A 22956-nucleotide genomic window follows, 5' to 3' on the forward strand; every position below is an offset into this window, starting at 1 on the left:
TATACTTTTGCAACCTTTTGAAGCTTGAAGAGGTGGTCACCATAAACTGCCACTGTATGACATCACAGCACAAATTTTTTCACAATATCTCCCTTTGGGTTAAAAAAAGAAAGAAAGAAATTCAAATGGGGTTATAACAACACAGGGGTGAGTAAACAATGACTGAATTTTAATTTTGGGGTGAACTAACCCTTAAAGTATTAAACTTTGTTTTTAGGTACAGACATGAATTATACCACAAATTGTGAAGCTTGTTATTACCTTTCTAAGCAATCTGAAATTTTTCCCTTGACGGTTAATAAAAAAAAAAAAAAATTCCATAAACTTACATTGAAGGAGGGACCCAAACCACAATATCAGAGAGTTGAAGGTAAGCTCTTTTGACCCGGATAGTTGGCAACCTTTCAGAAAACCCTTGCACGGGCAAGAAAGATGAAAATGTAAAAGTCTAGTTGACTTCTGTTGTTCTAATCTGATTATGTTGAGCCTTTGCCTAGCAGGTAATGCACATTTAAACATGATTTATGGTGACACATAAATGGGTGTTTCTTGTTCAAGTCTAGCTCATGTCAGTTCCCGATCTTGATTCACCCTTTTCTGCCTATCGTTTCCTGTGTCCTTCCTCACAATCCACATGCATAAAATGGCAAAAAGGCCTAAATAATAAAAGCTAACAATAAGTACCATAGACTAACTGTAATTCCAGCCTTAAACACATTTTAGTATCAAAATGAACAATTCTTCATTTTTTAGGATCTAAAGGAGGTTTTTCAGATTTAACTTAAAGGGATAGTTCACCCAAAAATGAAAATTCTCTCATCATTTACTCACCCTCATGCCATCCCAGATGTGTATGACTTTCTTTTTTCAGCAGGACACAAGCAAATATTTTTAGAACAATATCTCAGCTCTGTAGGTCCAAACAATGCAAGTGAATGGTGATCAGAACTTTGTAGCTCCAAAAGCACATAAAGGAAACATAGGAGTAATCCATAAATCTCCAGTCTTCAGAAGCAATATGATAAGTGTGGGTGAGAAACAGATAAAAATGTAAGTCCTTTATTTACTCTAAATCTCCACTTTAACTTTTACATCTGCCTGTGGGGCCTGTTTAGTTTCATTTTCACATCTGAAAGTGAAAGTTAAAGTAGAGATTTAGAGTAAAAAATTACTTGAATATTGTTCCGTTTCTCACCCACACCTATCATATCGCTTTTGAAGATATAGATTAAACAACTGGAGTCTTATGGATTACTTATGTTTCCTTTGTGATTTTTGTGCTGCAAAAGTCTGGTCATCATTCACTTGCATTGCATGGACCTACAGAGCTGAAATATTCTTCTAAAAATATTAATTTGTGTTCTGCTAAAGAAAGTAAGTCATACACATCTGGGATGGTATGAGGGTGAGTAAATGATGAGAGAATTTTCATTTTTGGGTGAACTATCCCTTTAAGTTTTAGGGAACATTGTTCCACAATAGTGTCCCCAAAAGTATAGCAAGATTAGAAACACACATAAATAACACTCAATTGATTTCCTTTGAGTCATTGGTTGTCGAATCCAATACAGGCCAACATGTCCAACATTCGGCAAGTGTTTTGCCATGTGCACGTCATCAAATAGCAGCATGTGTGCTGAACATAGCAGCAGATGACCTGCAAGGACACAGCTGGTGTCATTCACATTTAGTATTCTTAAAGAGATTACATTTAGCACCCCTTAGTATACAGCAGTGTGTAACCATACTTTTATAGCTTTTCCTGGGTCACCCAAAAGCGAAGGCCCCAGTGTCTAAGTGAAGAAAAGGCGTTTTTTTAATATATTATACTATTTATTATTTACTTCAAGGAAAGTTTTGAAGGATTTTAGAGTTTGGAAGTTTTATGAGGGAGTCTGATGTGGTGTGCAGTGCACATGCCTCTTGTTTGCGTAGCTTGTCTGCAAGCCCTTTTTAAGACCCTCATCTTCTCTTGTAGATCTAGTGTTAGAGCCAGATTTAATGGATGTTTTCTTCATGTCTGGAACATACAGCCCACACTCCTGCACTCACAAATCCATTAAAGTTGTAACGAATGTCTGATGTCTTTCGGGCGGGGGGGGGGACTCATGAAAATCTTTTTTTTTTTTACTTTTTTTTTTATTTATTTATTTTTTGCTATTTATTTCTTGACAAAGGCAACAGCACCATCTAGTGTCTTGCATTGAAGCTGGATACTAAAATGTGATGGTTTCTCTGTGTGGAAATGCTCATTTTTAATGTCTTGTTTTTGTCTTCACAGACTCAAATGCTGAATAAACACCTTAGTTCTCTCATGCCAGGACTGACTGCAAAGGTTTTTAGGACATACAACGCCTCCATAACCCTGCAGCAACAACTAAAAGAACTTGGCAACAGTGAGCATCCTGTTTTTCTGCCTTTCCCTCTCTCTTACATGGTTTCCCTTTCCTACAGCTCAAAGCAAAGTACAACATCCATTTCTTTGCATTGAAACATCTGTTAAAATGTTGTTGGAATATGATGCCAATATGGATTGCTATCAGAGATTTCAAAATATCATTAGTACATTTTGACAACTGAGTCCACAAGAACATATGGATATCATTAGCATGACAATCTACAGTACAATGTGAGTGAGCATCATTATAATCCACAAAGCTGTCTACACTGTGCGAGCAACATAACTACTTGCGGTCCCGCTGCAGTTTCAAGTGTCTGTCTGAGTCTGCATTTCATTCATTGCTGACTGTTAGTGTACAGAGTTTTGGACTCTCACAAATGCTCCAACAAAGCTGGTTGGACACACACTGATGATAACAGTGTGTCCTCAGCAGAAGTTCTGATTGTTGCTTTAATGTGTCATGTCTGGTTAGGATGCGTTGTAATGGAAACATTCAAATGTGTCACGTTGCTTGCTGTGTAGGTAAAGTGTTACACGTTATCAGTTTTATGAATAGTGTGTGTTTGCTCTAATGAGCCTGCTTTATGTTTGTATCTGTGGTGTCGGATCGCCACAGAGAGGAAATGTTTTTTTGCATCCACTACAAACCCTGAGTAATTCAGTTCTGTGTGTGGCAAGGGCTAGCTCCACAGGTGCTGTGTGTATGTGTAAGTGCTGGATATGTTGGCTTGTACTTTACGAATGTACACAATGAAGCCTGTTTAAGGTCCTTGAATTGTCGGCCTAAGCTGAAAATAGGCCAAATGCACCTTTCAAACTAATTGAGATCCACACAGGCAGCAGTCTGAGTGTGTTTTCAGTTGTACAGGACTAAATGTCACATTTCGAAATATCGCAAACTAGCAAATTATGAACTTTGCTGCAAAATTCAACATTAAATTTTCAACATTGCTTTCTATTTATGTGATTATAAATGGAAATACCCTTTTTTTATATGCTATTTACAGGGTTTGCACGACATCCTTGAAGTGCTTTAAGTGCTTGAATTAAGCTTTTAGAACTTAAGTACTGGAAGACTTGGAAAATTGCCTTGTTTTGTAGAAAAGTGCTCAAAAGTGCTTGAAATTACAATGGAACATTTCTTCAGTGTAATGTGTGTCCATCAAAGATGAGATCCATGCACTGCACTTTCATGGGATAATAAAGAGCAGCTACTCTGTACATCTGTCACTTGCATATTATAGAGGAGTTTTAATTGAACTAGTCATATATTTCAGGACATGTTCTGTTCATTTTATAGTACCTCTCTGCACCTGATCAGCCTGAATGTAGACAGCAATTTTTGAAGGTATATTTGTTTGTGATCTTATAGAAAAAGGTATATGAGAAATTTTTGCATTTATGTGTTAGAGGACTTTATTTTGATGAGAAATGAGAATTTGCATTTTTTTCTTAAATATTTTTCTAAAAAGTAAACAAATTTCTGTCATACTTTGTCATTCTAGTGTTCACGATTCGATATAGCCTAATCTCAATTCAATATAACCTCATATTGTACATCGAACCGAATCGTGAGAACTATATCGTCCCACTCATAACTTTTCAGTATTTGTATTCTACATGTAATACTAGAAGGTAATACTGGAATATGTTATATGGGTGAATCTCACAAAGCCCATGAAGAACATGATCAACTCATTTCCCCCCAAAGTCAAAAAAATAGAAATAAGAAACTATTATTATTATTAGAAATAAGGAATTTGCATACAAAAAAAGGCATATTTACTGTTAAAGGTGCACTCTGTAACTTTTTGCTCGTCAGCTTGGACTTATAGTGACACCTGGTGGTGTGGATGCTGCATCATTCAAAAATCAATAGTTTTCAGTTACAGATGCCACTGTAGAAATTCACTATTCACAATCAGCCATGATTTATTTAATCCAAGAGTGAAAGTGTCCAATAACAAGATGGTTACTGAGATTGAGTAGTATTCAACTGGTCATGTGATTCTAAAATGGCAGCCCCCATGAGGGCACCCCTGCCCCATGTAGAATAAACAGCTTTTATAAGGATACTGATATGAGTCCTCATCTCATTTGAGTGCTCATGATTTTATACGCATTTTTCAAAATTACAATTCATTTCTTTAGGAGTAAAACTTTTTTGATGGGGAAAAATTACTGAGTGCATCTTTAAAACCTTTGTTTGTATTTCTCCTGCATTGTGGCATTATTTTTTTAACATGTGTCCCCCTCCCCCATTCTTATTCGAATGCAAAAAATAAAAACAAAATTGTCATTACCATACATATTAATTTGTCAAGTAATTAAACAGTCTGTGGTGCTGATTTTAATAATAATTAAAGAAATGAATGTGTCCACATTGGAAGATTATTATTTCTGTATTCCAGTAATACAAATAAGCTTCATTTTTTTATGCTGACAATTATTTTATTTATTTGTTCTCTCGATTTGGGGTGAAATGTGACCCAGATGTAATATTTCACCCATAAATCTGTGAGATTCACCCATAAATGTGACATCTGCAGTCCTGCACAATAAAGTTTCACCCCCTTACACTTTTTGCATGACATTTGCAGTACTTCTAGAAGTAAACATGTAGTTTCTTTATAGTAATGATCTTGATTAATAGCACGTAGGACAGTAATAGGTGACTGTTCTGCATTTCAGGTCAGTCATACTGAGGAGATGGTAGCCTAGTGGTTTAGAAATTAATTCTACTGGCAACGTTATTGTTTGAGTACAAAAAAAAAGGGCAGAATAATGTTTATTTTGTGTATTTACAGGGTTTTAGATTTTGTGACCTCTGGGCTGCAGAGGGCATAATAGTTGTCAGATTTAGGTTTACATTTATCTGTTACTGCAGATTCTTCACTACTCTCCTTCCATCTCTTCTCTGTCTGCCTCTATGTGTGAGTTTTTATGTGTCATTCTTTCTACAGTGACAGATAATGTGGCAGAGAAGTTGCTCTCTTACAACAGGGCAAACCGTGCGGTTGCAATTCTATGTAACCATCAGCGTGCGGCGCCAAAGACCTTTGAACAATCCATGGCTAATCTGCAGACAAAGGTATGGAGATAAGAGTCTGAAGCATGGTCTAAATAAAACATTTAAATTGAAACAAGAGCTTGAATATGATCGGATTGATTAAATGTGAGTGTTGAGATATTTAGGGTTTTCCTGTCTTCTTTTGCTCCATTAGATTGATGGTAGGAAGGAGCAGCTGGCCCTGGCTAAGAAAGAGCTGAAGCAGGCCAAGAAAGAAGCCAAAGGGAGCTCAGACAACAAGCTGCTCACGTAAGTATCTCATTCTAGGGCCCTTGGAATCCTCATGCAGAAATGTAAAGACTATTTCTAACACATATTGAAGCATGTGTGTTTCCGTTGTTCAGTTTGGTGGAGAGGAAGAAGAAAGCAGTGCAAAGATGTGAAGAACAGCTGCTGAGGATGGAGGTTCAGGCTACGGACAAAGAGGAGAACAAACAGATCGCCCTGAGCACCTCCAAACTTAACTACCTGGATCCACGCATCAGTGTGGCCTGGTGATGATGTCACGCTCAAACACGCTGACAACACATCTTCCCAAATGAAAGATTTATTCACATATCAAAACAGTTTTTAACAGTGTTTCCTAACTCAGCTGTTTTCTATTCCTAGGTGTAAGAACATGGAGGTGCCACTCGATAAAATTTACAACAAAACCCTAAGGGATAAGTTTGCTTGGGCTATCGACATGACCGAAGTTGACTTTGTGTTCTAATTGTGGTTTGCTTACCCCCTAATTCATCCTAACATTTTATATTGTTTTATATTGAAACTGTTGTCTTAATTGTGTAGCCGTAGGTTGTATAGACATATTGTTGACACCTTTTATATTTTTTATATTTTTTTTTTTATGTTGTTTTATCAAATTCAGGTATTCTACATTGTTCAATAAATGTTCATAAATCGCAAAGTCTTTATAATTTTTCATGTAAAGCACAAAAATCTTCAGTATGTGGGTGAATCCAGTGAAAAAATGCCTGGGTATAATTTCACCTCATCAAAAGAAAAAATAATAAAAAAAATAAATACAAAATATCTCATTTCCAATAGCGTAATACATGTAAAGAAGAAATGCATAATTTTTTACGCATAAATCATAAACAAAAAGGCAGTATAACAAATACTACCAATTTTATTAATATATAGTTTCTTTTTTCTCATTTTAATAATGAGCATGACATATTTGTTGCTTTACAGTAGAGAATTAAAGGCAAAATGTGCTTGATTATCATGGAAATTATTTCACAGTCCAAAAAATCCAAAGATCCTAAAATTATCTCTATGCAAAATATATATTTTCCTTTTGATTTTGGGGTGAAATACAACCCAGGTATGTTCTAGACAGGTTTCATTTAGCCCAAAATAAGCTACCAGTGGTTAACAGTTGTGTTACAACATGTCTTTTTGTCCCAATTCCAAAATACCAAATGTTTTTTTTTATTATTATTTAGCAGGTTATTCATCAAATTTGAGCTAAAGCTTTCAGTGTTCCGCATCATGTGCTAGACCTTTGATAGTGTTATGAGATTTCTGTTATAAAAGTTTCATCTTACCTAGTTTACTCATTGATAAAAGTCTGTGAAAATTTTATACAAGGTGATTTCCAAGAATTTATCTTGTTAGTCTTTGCTTGAGTGTATTTCACATGTTATTTCAAAATATTTAAGCCTTGTTTTCTATTTTTCTAGATGAACAGGTACAACAGAGACAAACAGTGGTGTTGAAATAGGGCTGCATTAGGGGCCATTCCAGTAAAAAGTGAGGAGGAAACAGGTTTTATGAAACAACTTTTAATTCAACAACAAATTTACTTGAAAGGGAATGGTATTAGGTTGGCACTTGGGGTAGTGCTGTTATTACAGGAAAGCAGGTTTCTGTTCTACAGTTGAATGTCTTATCGTGAGTTAAAAAAATTCTTTGCGATCCATTGCAGAAAAGGGAAGAAGTGTAGCATACAGTCACAGTATTAGGACTGACTGTAATTATTTTTAAATATTAAAAAAGTATCACATCAATCAAAACATTTGTCACTATAAAGAAAATCTTGCTGCTCCTGAAGAGTGTGTATAGTTTATTTTACTCGGCATCCTGTGAAAGACAACATTAGGTCAGGGCACTGCATTTTACTTCACTATTCCAGAATGGAATGCATCGACATTTTTGGCTGAAATCATTGTGCTTTAAAGAAATGGAAACTAAATAAGATTACCTCTACTAAGAGGCCTCTCCCTCTTTGACCTTGTTCTCTCCTTCAATTTCTTCCACTCCTGCCTGAGTCATCAGGTCTGCTATATTCTTCTCCAGATCATCTATACGCGTGCTCATTTCGTCAAGTGAGTCTTGTTAAGAAAGACATGGGAATGCTGTGCCCCATCATTCAAAACCCATATATCAAGACATTGAGGGAAATAGAGGTGCTTGTTCTGTGTTTGTTATGAGTGGTTATTAACTGAACACAACTGAACTTTGATGCACCTCAGTCCAGTTTTTCAAGATTTCTTCACATAATGTATTCCTACGCATGAACTGTCTGAAGGTAAGCGCATGGCATGGTCAGAAATTACGTTTAACACTAAGGGGCAATATTTGCCTGCTGGATTTGACTTTCAGCAGAATTTTTAGGGCAACTTTATGAGGGCACATTTCTCCAACCATTTAAAACATGGTCATCCATTTGTCAAATACTTACATTTTATCAATTCATTAATACACATTATAAAGATAAATTATTACCTTCTACCTTAAAAATTAAATCCACAAATTCATATTTTATGCCATAATATGTAAAATTATAATTTTTTTTTTTGCCCCTACACTGAATTTCTGAAGCATTTTTGTCATTGACTCTGCACTGTAAAAAATATATCTGTAATTTTAACGGTAAAACTAAAAATGCTACAGGAATTTATTTTAATTGATTATTAACTGTAAAATATACAGTACATTTTTATATAGTTTAAGACAAAAGTTTTTACAATAACATGATGTAAAAAATATGATTTTCCTGTATAATTAATGGTAAAGTTTTACATTGTTTAACAAGAGAGTACATGTACTTTTTACAGTAAATTATTTTTATTTATTTTTCCCCATTTCTCCCTAATTTGGAATGCCCAATTCCCAATGTGCTTTTAAGTCCTGGTGGTCGCGTAGTGATTCACCTCAGTCCGGGTGGCGGAGGGCGAATCTCAGTTGCCTCCGCGTCTGAGACAGTCAACCAGTGCATCTTATCACGTGGCTTGTTGAGCACGTTGCCACGGAGACATAGCGCGTGTGGAGGCTTCACGCTATTCTCTGTGGCATCCACGCTCAATTTACCACACACCCCACCAAGAACGAACCACATTATAGCGACCACGAGGAGGTTACCCCATGTGACTCTAACCTCCCTAGCAACCGGGCCAATTTGGTTGCTTAGGAAGCCTGGCTGGATTCACTCAGCACACTCTGGGATTCGAACTAGTGAACTCCAGGGGTGTACAGTAAATTATTGTTAAAATTACAGTAAAAAACAATAATCGGGCGTTCCCACAATTCCCTGCATGACTCATATTTCATTATATTTTATGGGAATAGTTATGTTTCTTCTTATTTTTAATATCACATCTACATTGGGGGTGTTCTGTTTTATATTTAATGTAGTTTAGTTCATGTTTATTGCATTATTTAAATTTCACATGTGTTACCCTGACGGTGTTTAGTGTTTGTGTGAGTAACACTGAGCACTGTCTCTACATGGTCATTGCTCCTGGAAGAACCACTGTTGGTAAACTTCATGTCATCATGTGCTTTTCTGTAATTTTTTTTACAGTGATTAACAATACCTTATAAAGTAAAAAGCAGATTTTTACAGTTTCAGAAGGTTAATATCAAGTTTATGATTTTTGTTTTTACTGTATATTTAACAGATTATTTTTTATTTATTTTTACAGTGCCAGAGTGGTCATGTAATTACAACAGTTTTAAACTGTAAAATGTACAGGTTGTTCTGTTAAATTGTTTACATTACTGTATTTTTTAAATAATCTGGCAACCACAGCTGCCAGTTTATTTATTTATTTTACAGTGTGGTGCATGGTTACAGCTACATTTGCTTAATAGTTTCTGATTGTAAGAATTGTATACAAACCTGCAGTCCAGCTGTATTTAATTTAAGCTATAACTTTGTAATACGGCACTTTTCATACCACTGTCTCCTTAAGATGATTCGCTTATGTTTTCCTCTTTTGTAAGTCACTTTGGATAAAAGCGTCTGCCAAATGAATAAATGTAAATGTAAAGTAGGCTACCACCTTTTTTGCAGGCAATTTTGTGAATCTGGCCACAGGGTGGTGGTAGGATGTTTGTAATGTTGTGGTTAGGAAGCTAGGATTGTAAAAACAAATGTTGCCATTTTCAATGCAGGCTGGAGTGACTCGTGAGCAAGCTCAGGGGAAATCTATAGAAATCTGAATGTATTTAAACAGTAAAATGTGTTAAAGAATGACGAAGGTGGTAATTTCGTGGTGAAAATATAAGTTGATTTCCCCCAAAGGTTAAAGGTTCAAACCTTGGAAAAGTTGCAAAGACCCTCTATCACCAATATACCCTGAGCAGGGCACTTTACTCTCAAATGCCCCAGGTGTGCTGTCAATGCATCTTTAATAATGAAGTAACCTCCTCAGTTCATGCAGACACCTCTAAACATCTTGATGTGATCTTAAAAGAAAATGTGAGTCCTCTACCACTGCCGAAGTCACTTCTAAATCTATAACTAATAAGAGGGAAGGATATTTCTACCGATGATCTGGTCTGACATGGTCTGAAACTTGTCCTGCATCTGCTGCAGCAAAGTCTGCACCTGTAAGAGAGAACATGCAGTTCTGTGCAGATGATCATACATGAAGACCTGTCACTTAAACACCACCTAGTAAATGCTACAATTTGACCAAAACGTTAAATTATTAAGGATGATCTATTAATAATAATCATTAATGGAATAAATGCAGAGATTTGGCTTAATGAACAAGGTTACTGAATTCTAGGCTATTTGAGTTTCACTGATCCTTGCGTCATTCAGTATTGTAGAGAATAAACAGGCTTATATAACGCAATTCGATCATATTCTTATTAATTATTATTTAAAAGAGTGAAAAGGAAGCTGACATCCGCGTCAAACCCGTCCAAACAGAGATGACAAACAGGCTTAGCATTAGCCTAGTCTGACAAACACGGCTGATTTTTCCTTGAACTTACCACTGCTGTCAGATCCTGAACCGATTTGGGGTCTGTCTCTGCCATAGTTGTTTTTATAAATAGATTTGTTCTGTTTCAAAAGATGTTTATTCTTCTAATAAATGCTATTTCGTGCCAGCTCTTTGCTTTCCAAAATTATCCGCTGTTGGCCAAATCACGGAGTCGTAACAAATATCGCGTGGTTAAGAGAGGACTCAATGTGAGGTTCCCACAGCTGCAGGCGCGCAAATCGACCTCTGGCGTGAGCCGACGCACTGCAACAGAGCAGCGCTCACTCGACGAAGATGCGCAGTCATCCACAGTTTTAAAGCAGTTACAGGTCGCTGTGTGAGAGGATATCTCTTCTTTTTGTTGTTGACTGATTGTTCAATAACTGGATGCGTATTTTTTATTTATTTATGTATTTATTTATTTATTTTTAGCACCATTGCATTTATTGTTGGATGAACAGTAGTGGTAAAAATCACCAAATTGAGTAGGCTATGCTATGATGCAGTAGCAGATCCTGGCAAAGGCGATATAGGCAGACGCCTAGAGCAGCAACTCTCTTTGGGGCGGCACGACAGGGTACGACAGGGCACCAAACTGACTGCTAGAATGCCAAGGATCTGCAAAGCTGTCATTGCTGCATGTGGATGATTTTATGATGAGAAGTTTAAGAAGTTCTGAAAAAAAAAAGGTTTTTTTAATTATCCTGACTATACATTGTGATCAGTTGAATGCCACTTTGGTGAATAAAAGTACCAATTTATTTCCATAAGAGCCAAATCTGTACATTATTCCAAACTTTTGGCGCCAGTGTGTGTGTGTGTGTGTGTATATATATATATATATATATATATATATATATATATATATATATATATATATATATATATTATATTATATATGTGTATATATTATATTATATATGTGTATATACAGTATATACATACACACATTAAGTAATTATATATATTAGTTACTTCATTTCTATATTCATTGTCTAGTTATTTTTATTTAAAGGGATAGTTCACCCAAAAATGAAAATGCTCTCATCATTTACTCACCCTCATCCCACCCCAGATGTGTGTTTCTTTCTTCTGCAGAACACAAATGAAGATTTTTAAAATAATGTCTCAGCTCTGTTGGTCCATTCAATGCAAGTGAATGAGGAACAAAATTTGAAGCTCCAAAAAGCACATAAAGGCATCTTAAAAGTAATCCATAAGACTCCAGTGGTTTAATCAATATCTTCTGAAGCGATTCAATCGAATTTGGGTGAGAACAGACCAAAATATAATCCTGCACACACTGTACATTTTGCCATTGGAGTCTTTAGGGGAGATCATGATTTCAAGCCTGATTACACTTCCTAATGCTTGACGCATATGCAGAGAGCTAGATGGCGCAATAGGAAGTGTAACTGAGCTTGAAATATGATCGCCAAGTACACTTCTGATGTCAAGATTTATAGGCCTAGTGGGGAAAAAAGTTATAGTTTGGTCTGTTCTTACCCAAAACTGAGTGGATCATTTCTGAAGACTTGGATTAAACCACTGGAGTCACATGGATTACCTTTATGTGCTTTTTGGAGCTTCAAAATTTTGGTCACCATTCACGTGCATTGTATGGACCTAAAGAGCTGAAATAGTCCTCTAAAATCTTTATTTGTGTTCAGCAGAAGGAAAAGTCACATCTGGGATGGCACGGGGGCGTATAAATGAAATGAATTTTCATATTTGGGTGATCGTATTGAACGTCGTTTACCGCTGACTGTCATTCAATGCCAATCAGCAGCTGTTGCAGAGATTATAAAGGAGCCAGTCCGATTAGGGCAGGACTATTAAATCTTTTTTGCAGTTATATCGTGTGCAAAAGTTAATCTTTACTTCGACACACTGGCAGCGGCTGCGGTAGAGATATCTCTTTGATCAGTCAAATGCTTTATCATATTTGGTTTGAGACGATAATGTTGTGTTCTAGGTTTCATTTTTTCTTTTCCTGTTCCCTCAGTAACATTAGAGCAGTTGATGAAAGCTGCGCTCGGTCAAGCCCACATCTCTAAACTGCATCAGCCTGATTTAGACTATATGATGATGACTAGATGAGACAGCAAATGCTCACGAGAGTGTGTGCTACTGGTTTAATAGTTGTCAAACGAGTCTTCACCCGCAACAAGGTATGCTTGAACTTACTAAGTTTTTTCTTTTCTTTGTAACTTGTCTTTCTGTTATGTCACGGTGTTTATTTACATAACAAAGTGACCCGTGAAACCAAGTTGAATGTGCAGATTAGAGTTTAGTGCGAAAAGCACATTTTTCTCTCGGTGCATTAATGTTCATAAGTCCTATTCTGAAGGCGTGCACGTGATACCCCATTAATTTCGCTCTGTTTATCGGGTTCACTTGATACTGAACTAGGCAAGCCAATAAAACATGCAGCTAATTTATTTACACAACCGGCTTCATATATCCCCGAGTGTGTCCATATCAATGATAGACGATATTTTAGGAGCCGTTCACACATCATACTGGACACGTTATTGCGTTGAAAACCAGCTAGACGGAGCGCAACGGAATGAAACTGAACGCAGGCGTCTCGAAATGGAACGCCAGGCAGTTCAAATATAGGCTACGCGAAGGCGCGTTGTCTACGTGTTAAAATTCGCATATATTGGAACTGCCTGGCGTTCCATATGAGCGTTGCGTTTTAACCCTTGTGCGACCTTCGGGACATTTTTGTCTTTTTAATTTTTGTTTTTTTTTCGATCATTTTGGCTGTGTTAATGCCAACGGCATACTTTATACCATAGGTGTGTATTTTTGGGGGAATTTGTATATTTCAACCTCAGTTCCTATTATGCATCTATAATACACTGTGTACACAAAATAGTTACACCCAGGACCTTAAAGACAAAAATGTCAACATTGAAACCCAATAAAACCGCAATATTTGATCCCAGTGCCATTCAAGCATAAAATCCTGAATTCCATGATATTATGCTTTCATTCCAAAATTTATTTTTTTAATATTTTCCACCAGATGGCGCCATTTTTCTCATGTTTAGCCTATGGAGCAAATACATGCTTTTTTCCTATTTTCTGTTGGATGTATTATAGAGCACTGCAGGCCAACTGAATAAATGATGCAGTTAAATTGTGTGGGTGAGTTGGTATGGATGTCTGAGTGTGTTTTGTATGTGTGTATTGAGAAATGTGTGTGTGTGTGTGTGTGTGTAAAAAATAACAGTGGCATTATGTAAACAAACAGGCATTTAAAGGGTTAAAATCCTGAAACTGGATGAATATTTGGTTGTTATGATCAGAACTGATGTTGGTTAAAAAATCTTAGTCAGTGAAAGTGGAAAATAATATTAATATATAATATTTTTATGGCAGTTTTTTGACACAGACATTTTGTCCTCTAAGGACCTCTGAGTAACATTTAAATTGACGCACAAGGGTAAACCTCATGTCAAGATAAAACATTTTTAAAATACTCAAACTTTTACGAACGCGTCTCAGATGCGTTCAGTTTTATTCAGTTGCGCTCTTGGGAATGGGGCCGTTTACACCAAACGCATTTTTGTGTCCACTAGTGTTTTTTGTTGTTGTTGTTGTTGTTTTTTTTTTTTTTTTTTTCCAACGTCTGTACTGTTTATTTATTTATTTATTATTAGTAGTAGTAGTAGTATTTTTTTATTATTATTATTTATTTATTTTTTATGTAGGCTAAACATGCGCTAGATAGACAACTTTGACCGTTGTGCCACGTCTCGCTGCTTTTAGTAGCGTCTCGCACAAAAGCCCCGCGTTTTTAGACGCAGTGACAAGTAAGGAACGTCTCGAGATATGGAACGCCAGGCCAGGTTGAAATTCGCGTATATTTGAACTGCCTGGCGTTCCATACAAAGCTCATGGAGCTGAAAAAATAATTAGACACGACACAATAGCAGAGACGGAACGCAAAAAAATAAAAAAAAATAAAATTTGCCCTGTGTAAAATACCCCTTGGATCTTGCATTTATAGATACGGATAGTCTGTGTCCCCCCCCCCCAAGTTATGCAACATCCCTATTAGTGTACAGTGGCTTTTCTCAGAAAATATACCTCTGTCATGGGGATTAGGAAACATTCCTTACTGATTTGATCACCTAAGCCCACAAAATCTGCTTTTTAAAATCTTGCAGCTTAAACTTGCTGCCAGTTGCTCAGATATGTGTGTTGTGAAAAACGCTATACAAATAAAAATGACTTGACTTGATATAGCCTACATTATTGTGATCTATCTTTAACTCTTCTCTTTTTTTTTTTTAGTTTTAGGGTACAACTGTGCTAAAGGTTCCCATGGGGTAAAAGGCACATTTGATTTGATTTTCTCCCAGCAACAAAAACTACCACAGCACTTTCCTATACTTTAAATTTTCCTGATCCATGAGATTGCTGCATGCAATGTCTAAAAAGATTAATTTTTAGGTAATTTAATACTTTTAAATTACAAAATATGTATTTGTTGTTTTCAGTTTTGTTCAGGCCCGGTTCCAGATCAAAATCACTGAGGGTGCATCTGAAAATAGTGGGGGTGCTCTGTATAAAGTGATGTATCATAATTACACATTTTTTAATAGATTCAATCATGTTTAAATGCTACTTAAACAATGTAAAGAAAAGTTTTTTTATTTTTTTATCTTTTTATGTGCAAATCATTTATTGCTTCTGGGTTTTTTCCCCCATGATCTGACACTGAAAATGACAGCAAAATTCTGTGCCTGCAGATTAGGACATACTGATTTGCAAAATCATACACGTTTATAAGTATTGATGCAGCATTTTGTGCATTCACAAAATGCAAGGATTTTTGTGTGTTTGCTGGTATTCAAGAAAATCTGCTTGCCAATTTACAGTATTAGTCTTACATATTCATTTGAGCAGGGATTTAATTATTTTGGTACAGGGGCCACATTAGCCCTTAAGTAGAACATGGAACAGAGAAGATACAAATTTCTGCATAGTTGTATCTTTTAAGCCCAGACATGCACTCAGTGAATGATGCACACTTTTCTGAAGTGTACACAGACTGATGGGACCATTCTGTGATTGCTTGAAGTTTTGCTGCTAATTTTCTATCATGTGTTATTAAAAATGAATAATGGCTGAATAAAATTATTAATTGATTATTTTACCATACTTCAATGCAATGGTAATTTAGTATTCAATTTAACACTCTACATCAGGAGTCTGGTTGAAAAGTAAAATAAAATATTCGGGAAAGAGATTCTAAAAGCTTATTTTAATGTTGGCCGCATTGTGGACCCGTTTTACCTGTTTACAAGCCTATGGGTCATGATGTGGGTCTTGTCAATGTTTGGCACCCCATTCAGCACACCACTGAATAAAACAGGCTGACACATGACACTGATAAATGATTACTGCCAGAGTAACATTCACACACAGGTGTGAGGGACTTAAGCATTTGACAAATAACACAAAGAATAAATATTTTCCTCTCTCACTTGGTTTTACTCGCTTGTCCCCTCCTTGCAATATTGAGCGCTAAGTTGTTGTTTGTTTGTTTTTTGTGGAGAGAAAGCGCATGCACTCGCATGTATAGTTGCCAGATTGCATAAATTAAGGATGACATAAGGCGAAATATTTCCTATTTGTACATGTATAAATCTCTGATTGGGGTGTTGCATATATTATCTGGCAACCCTGAGCATATTAAAAACTTGTGGATGCCTGATAGATCCAAAAGCCAGATAAATACAAGATCTAATAAAAAAAAAAAAAAACATTCATGATAAATCGACCTGCGGGCAGTAGTTTGCCCTGGTCTGCAATTGAGGGTGCTCTAAGTTTCGTTTGAGGGTGCTTAGCACCCTCAAGCACCCCTGTAGAACCGGGACTGATTTTGTTCAAGGTGACTCAATCAAAAGTTTTTCAATAACATTCCAATATGTGAAAGGATAGTAATCGGGATAAAAAGCTCTACAGTTGCAGGGGCTAAAGGCTCCCATAAAACATAAGTGGTATGAACAGATTTATTATGAAGAATGTTCAAAGGTGACAAATTTTACACTATAACTATTGCCCGTATATCTACACTATATCACTTTAACCCCCCGTTGGACTTTTAACCTAAGTGTGTGACCTTTTACCCCAAGTGGGCTCCCTCGCCAATTTTTTTTTTATGTAAAAACTGAAATTTTAATTAAAACAACCTTCTGTTATTATTTCTTTTCTCACAATTTATGTTGCTCCATCAATATTCAATAAAAAGACATCTATATCTATACTTTATTATTTTTAAGTAATCTTATTCAATTTTTTGCTTACTCTGGATGTTCATCAAGAATAGCTCACTCTGTCAGAAAGTTATTTAGCCTATTCGTCATTTAGCAGATGCTTTCCTATCCAATGTGAAACCAAAGCAACTTAACGGCCTTGCTAATGGCACAATGGTGATAAAGCAACTCTCTGTTTAAGATTTTGCTTCCTGCAAGGTTTGAGTCTTTGGTTTACCAGTGTAAATCACATGCCCATCATACATTCCTGCTTCACAAAGCATTTCCTACATCCTGTAAAGAATGCTCACACCCGAGACAAACGTATGTGTTAAATGTACACCGAATGTGTAAGTGAGTTGGGATGGAATGGGGAAGGATGCTGTGCTAATTCAGAATCATGGTGATCTGGGTAATAATGCCACAGAAAATGACAAATATGATGCAGATATTTAAAATGTGAAGCCACCGTAGTGCATGCCGCTTTTTTTTTATTTGTTTCCTAACATTTGGTATATTTCATAATATACTATTCTAGGCCTATCCAGCTACCAAATCAATGTATTTAGTGTCTTAAGTGTTGATGAATGTGTTGGTAACATGATGTGTTTGTAAAACAAAATGTTAGACTGGTAAACTGGTACAGCATGGCACAACTATCACCAATGTTGTGTGTGTATATGCACTGTAAGTCATTTTGGATAAGCGTCTGCCAAATGCATGAATGTAAATGTTGAAAAGTAGCCCCTGAATATTTATTCCAGAGGGCCCATGCCCCCTAATAAAAAAAGAAGAAGAAGAAAGAAATGAAACACCAGTGTTGTGATGTAAGCTCATAATTCTTTTGAAACTTTTCACCACTAGGGAAAGCATGACTCAGCCCAGCAGCATTATGAGAAGACGTCTGTTTGTTTAGAGACAAAGGAACAAGGAGCCTTATCTTTTGAGGCACAGTCCCATAAGCACAAACGTCCCGTTTAACTTAGATAGTGTTGGAAGGAGTGGCAACTTTTTAGAGAACTGTTGCTGGCTATTGTGGAAACGGTACCTCTTGAGATTTCATGCCCGAAAAGAATCAAATGAATAATTTACAGTGTGTTTATTCTAGGCAATGATGCACTAGTGGGACCCTTAAGGTTGCATAAGGTGGCACTGTTTCTTTTATTGATGCTGTAAAGGCATATTGCACCAATATATGGCTCTTTTATTTGTTTGTGCTTCTTTTAGCTAGAAGACAGCCAAGTTAATCTTGTCAACATTATATTCTTAAAATTCTGTGACCACTGGATATGTGATAACATGTTGAATGTGCTGAACTGGAGTGTGATTTCTCTGCAGAGGATGGAAGTATAGAGACAGTGTTTCCTTAAGGAATAAGTGATGGACCAGGGATCAGAGGAGGACATGGAAAGCTCGTGGACTCTGCTCTCCTGGCTGGCCTCTAGTGTGCTGGTGTTTGGGGGTGCCATGCCCTACGTCCCCCAGTACCAAGAGATCCAGAGGACCAATAACTTAGAGGGCTTCTCCACAAGAGTCTGCCTGGTGCTGCTCATTGCCAACATTCTGCGCATTTTCTTCTGGTGAGTGGAGGAGACTCAATGCTACTGCAGTAGTATATAAAGCTGATTGATTGCTTAGGGGCCAATGTGAAAATCAATGTGAAATAACAGTAAAAAACAAACAAAAAAAAAAAAAGGCCCATGTGTGTAGGTGGGTTTTTTCCTCTTTGTTTGGAGTATAGCATTTCTTCTCTTCAAAATAATTTTTATGTAATTTAGTGTACTTGTTCAAGTGAAATGTGTATTTTTTTTCCAATGGTAAAATCTCCTGTCTTAAGGGATGAAGGGATACTTCACCCAAAAATAAAAATTATCTCATCATTTACTCACCCTCATGCCATCCCAGATGTGTATGACTTTCTTTCTTCTGCAGAACACAAGTGAAGATTTTTAGAAGAATATCTCAGCTCTGTAGGTCCATACAATCAATGTTCAATCAAAGTTAAATCAATGTCTTCTGAATTGATCCAATCGGTTTTGGGTGAAAACAAACCAAAATATAACTCCTTTTCACTGTACATCTTGCCATTGCAGTCTCTAGGCACAATCATGGTTTCAAGCTCAATTACACTTCCTATAGCACCATCTAGTGTTCTGCACATGGGTCAAGCACTAGGAAGTGTTATCGAGCTTGAAACCATGATTGTGCCTAGAGACTGCAATGGCAAGATGTATAGTGAAAAGGAGTTATATTTTGTTTTATTCTCACCCAAAACCAATTGGATCACTTCAGAAGACATTGATTTAACCACTGGAGTTGTATGGATTACTTTTATGCTGCCTTTATGTGAAATTTGGACCTTCAGAGTTCTGGCCACATTCACTTGCATTGTGAGGACCAACAGAGCTGAAATATTCTTCTAAAAATGTTCATTTGTGTGGGCAGTAAATGATGAGAGAATTTTCACTTTTGGGTGAAATATTGCTTTAACATACAGGGACAAATATAAGTAATCTTTGTATGTTTATTTCCCCCAAAAAGTGTAAACACGGTGGCTTTGTGGCACTATCAAAATATTGAGTTTTTTGTTGTTTTTGTTGTTGACATTTTTATTTGTATAGCGCTTATCATTTCAAAGCAGCTTTACAGAAAATCATTCTTTAACAGAAAATGAAGCTGTGCATCATTGTGCACTCTAAATGAATAACATGATTGTAGATTATGCCATAAAAATGTATTTCCCTGAGGCCCCCAGTGAGCAATCCAAAGGCGACTGTGGCAAAGAACACAAAACTCCATAAGATGTTAGTTTATGGAGAAAAATAACATTGGGGGAAACCAGGCTCACCTCTGAGCAGTATTTTCCTTTAAATTAAAGAGTGACATTTTTACACCACTAGTGCCACTGAACAGAACTAAACATTGTTTTCAAACAGATTTGTGACAATGCCCCTTGTCTGCTGTTGATCGAACAAGTGGATAGTCCAGGCCCAAACTCATGCCATTGGTTGAGTCAAAGTTAGGTCGGGTTGTTTGAAAAAAATAAATAAAAAACAGAGGAATTTTTATCGCACCACATAAACAGTGTTTACAGTTTCTGAGAAACATAACCCACTAATGGCTTACTTGTAGTTGTCTCTGCATATTAAGCTGATATAGGAGAAAGTATTTTTAACACCGGAAAAGTTACATACTTCAGCTTTTTGGATTTATTGCATTGTTGTCCTACAGGATAGGTAAGCAGTTCGAGCTGCCTTTGCTGCTGCAGAGTGTGGTGATGATACTTACCATGTTGGCTATGATGCACTTGTGCTGTTCCATCCAGACCACCAACCGAGTCAGTACCAAACAGCACCATGTCACAGGTAATCAGTCTAAAAACTCTCTATACAGCAATTACTTGCACACCACTGTTTATGATACCATAACAGACAGCAGATGTCAGATCATTCAACTTCTAGACTCAGATGGCATAGTCCGTTTATGGATTTTCTGATGCATATTGCACAAAAATTATAAATGTTGCCTGAAAATTGGCCAGCAGTCAGGGTGTACAGGTACCAGTTCATTCAGAAACAAGTAGTGTTAACAACTAGGCACCAAGCTGTAATAATGAGCATATCTGAGGAAGAGCTAGCTTAATCACTGAATTTACCTTTTGCATGCAGCATAAAATGTATCAATTATTCACCCCCAAAAATGACATGTTAAAACATAACTAACTGGGGTTGGTCACCTTACATATCAGTCAGGCGTTGTCTTCCTGTCAACGTGACTGGTTCTTGACCAGAATAGCTGCAAAGTGGACCAAACTTTATGCTGATATTCAAAATTCTGGCTTTGCGAGACTACACAACTCATGTCTTAATTCACTTAATTTTCAGCATTCTGTTTTGTTTGTTTTTTCCCAAAAGAGGGCGCCACTAGGAAAGTCATTATTTTATACTGGGTCATATACTGTATGATACTCATTTTCAGCTCGTGCATACAGCATGGATTGCTAAAAAGTAACAATAATCAATGGAATGAATGTAGAAATTTAAATAAGTGCCAGATATACTGATTGCAACACTCCTTCTAGCAGCACTCATATGCTGTATTAAAGTCTGATGTCATGCGAATAGTATAAACTTCAGCATACAAGAACATTTCTAACAGATATTATCCCTGTCTCTACTGTCATGTAGATCAGATTAAAACAGCATGAATGTTGCTCATTGCCTGCGGTGCCAGACTAGTACCACATTCATTTATAATGAAGAAGTTAAATGCCAAGTGTCAGTAGAATATCGATATATGGGCCAGGGTGCAAACTGTGCATAATTTCCTTTCGCTCTTCCACAGCATTGATTTATGAAAAATTTAGGCAATGGTTGATTGACTTTTTCTGGGTGTGCAACTGGGGACTCAATATAAGTCATTGATTTTCTGAGATTACTGTCTGGGAGAGAGCTTGGATGATAAAATTTTGCTATGCTGTAATGAAAAAATTAATGTGATATCAGATAGAGTCCTAATTTATCTGTCATGTTGATTGATTAAACTCGAGGCTGTAGCTCTTTCACTCACTTTGTTATAAAATTACAGCATTGTAAAGTGTTGTCCTAAGTATCAATAGTGTCGTACACACCTTTTTAGGCCCTCTCAATCGGTCTCTTTATGTACTTATTTATATTTATAAGTACAGTCAAACAGTGGTCCTAATTTGTTCTTAGCAGGCCTTTCCTCTACAAAACACAATATTAAATGTCATGACCAAACCAGCAGGTCTGTCTTGAGAACAGTGTGAGGAACATCACCTTCCAGAGAAGCTTCCAGCTGTGTGCGTCATTGGGATTGCCTGAATAGTAGTTGAGGTGTCCGGTTACCTCAGGAACAGAAGGGAGGGTGTGCTGGACCCAGAATAGTCTGGACATTGGGTTCTCCCTCTGAAAATGCGAAGCCATTTGAGACCCCCTTTAATGACTATCCCACTGGCAATGTACAACCTAGTGTACACCTGTCCCTGTATAACCTCACAGTGCATATGAACACATTCAAATAATTCTTAAAGTATTAGTTTCTGTCATCATTTGCTAACTCTTATTTAGTTAAAATTCTTCAGTGGAACACATGTTGAAGAATGTACTGTCTGCTCTTTTCCATATAATGAAAGTGAATGGAGACTAGGTGTGTCAAGCCCCAAAATTACATTAAAGTATCATAAAAGTGTTACAAAATCGTCTAAATGACTCAAACACAATATTCCATGTCTTCTGAAGTCATAAAATAGCTTTGTCTGAGGAATAGACAGAAATGCAAGTTGTTATTCACTGATAATCTTTCCATCCACTAAAACTCTGAATTGGCATACAATATTTAAATGGACTACAAAATGACATGCCAGTGCTATTTGATCGCAAATGCAACTGGTTCTCAAGTGTCTCGTGACAAAACACTATTGACATTAATGGCCCCATATTTGAAAGCTACAGCAGAGGGGAAGCTTTTGGAGCTTGACAACCCCAGTCCCCATTCACTTTTATTGGCTTCTAGCCAGGATATTTTTTTAAAATGTGTTCCACAACAGAAAGTGTATCATACAGGAGTGGAATGACATGAGGGTGAGTAAAAAATGACAGAAGTTTCATTTTTGGCTGAACTATCCCTTTAAATGTTCTTTAAAAAAAAAAAAAGGTTATGCTTGTTTAGTATAAATTCAAAGATCTTGAGAGAGGTGTTATGACCTTTAGGAGATCATAGAATTAAGAAGGAGAAACCAAAACAGTGCCACCTCTTTACATTTGAATAAATAACATTTTTGTTACTATTATTTTGACAGAGCTTCATTTTACCTCCAGTTATGTCCTTATTTATTTATTTATTTATTTTTATTTAAATTAAAGTATTATTTACCTATTTACTTATTTACCTGCTTCAAGGTTAAAGCTGAATTCCTGAGATTTAGAGATTTAAGAGGGAAATGAAATTGAGGGAATGTGGCATTGA

The 22956-nt window shown here is 36.5% G+C and overlaps 3 protein-coding genes across 6 annotated transcripts in view; 2 read left to right on the forward strand and 1 right to left on the reverse strand.

The window, feature by feature from the left end:
* Positions 1-7142, forward strand: part of LOC127417264 (DNA topoisomerase I, mitochondrial-like) — a 48455-nt gene extending 41313 nt beyond the window's left edge. The window contains exons 15-19 of the mRNA XM_051657153.1: positions 2282-2396; positions 5365-5492; positions 5626-5720; positions 5816-5965; positions 6081-7142. Coding sequence (XP_051513113.1) covers positions 2282-2396; positions 5365-5492; positions 5626-5720; positions 5816-5965; positions 6081-6183 — 591 coding nt within the window. The 3' untranslated portion in view covers positions 6184-7142. The remainder of the gene's footprint in view (positions 1-2281; positions 2397-5364; positions 5493-5625; positions 5721-5815; positions 5966-6080) is intronic.
* Positions 7143-7242: 100 nt separating this feature from the next.
* On the reverse strand, positions 7243-10883 carry LOC127417274 (heat shock factor-binding protein 1-like). Its single transcript, XM_051657171.1, has 4 exons — positions 10704-10883; positions 10248-10308; positions 7678-7807; positions 7243-7556 (listed from the first exon to the last, which is right to left on the reverse strand). Exons 1-3 carry the CDS (start codon positions 10746-10748, stop codon positions 7683-7685), a joined length of 231 nt encoding a protein of 76 aa, XP_051513131.1. The 5' UTR covers positions 10749-10883; the 3' UTR covers positions 7243-7556; positions 7678-7682.
* A 1611-nt stretch (positions 10884-12494) lies between these two features.
* The window catches only part of LOC127417271 (solute carrier family 66 member 2-like), a 61475-nt gene continuing 51013 nt past the window's right edge, over positions 12495-22956 (forward strand). The window contains exons 1-6 of one of the 4 annotated variants that reach the window (XM_051657167.1): positions 12495-12598; positions 12699-12864; positions 15002-15036; positions 15208-15280; positions 18307-18548; positions 20200-20333. In XM_051657167.1, coding sequence (XP_051513127.1) covers positions 18349-18548; positions 20200-20333 — 334 coding nt within the window. In that variant the 5' untranslated portion in view covers positions 12495-12598; positions 12699-12864; positions 15002-15036; positions 15208-15280; positions 18307-18348. Of the gene's footprint in view, positions 12599-12698; positions 12865-15001; positions 15037-15063; positions 15161-15207; positions 15281-17724; positions 18115-18306; positions 18549-20199; positions 20334-22956 lie in introns of those variants that run through there. The other 3 variants (XM_051657166.1, XM_051657169.1, XM_051657168.1) reach the window with 3 other exon arrangements.

The sequence above is a fragment of the Myxocyprinus asiaticus genome, chromosome 26 (assembly GCF_019703515.2).
Source record: "Myxocyprinus asiaticus isolate MX2 ecotype Aquarium Trade chromosome 26, UBuf_Myxa_2, whole genome shotgun sequence".
Lineage (NCBI taxonomy): Eukaryota > Metazoa > Chordata > Actinopteri > Cypriniformes > Catostomidae > Myxocyprinus > Myxocyprinus asiaticus.

Excerpts from the sequence above, each read along its gene's own strand:
- LOC127417274 (XM_051657171.1), bottom strand. The coding sequence starts at position 10,748 with ATGGCAGAGACAGACCCCAAATCGGTTCAGGATCTGACAGCAGTG. Across the intron at positions 10,309-10,703 it reads TTCAGGATCTGACAGCAGTG|GTGCAGACTTTGCTGCAGCA; the intron begins GTAAGTTCAAGG and ends TCTCTCTTACAG. Across the intron at positions 7,808-10,247 it reads CATGTCAGACCAGATCATCG|ACTCACTTGACGAAATGAGC; the intron begins GTAGAAATATCC and ends TTTCTTAACAAG.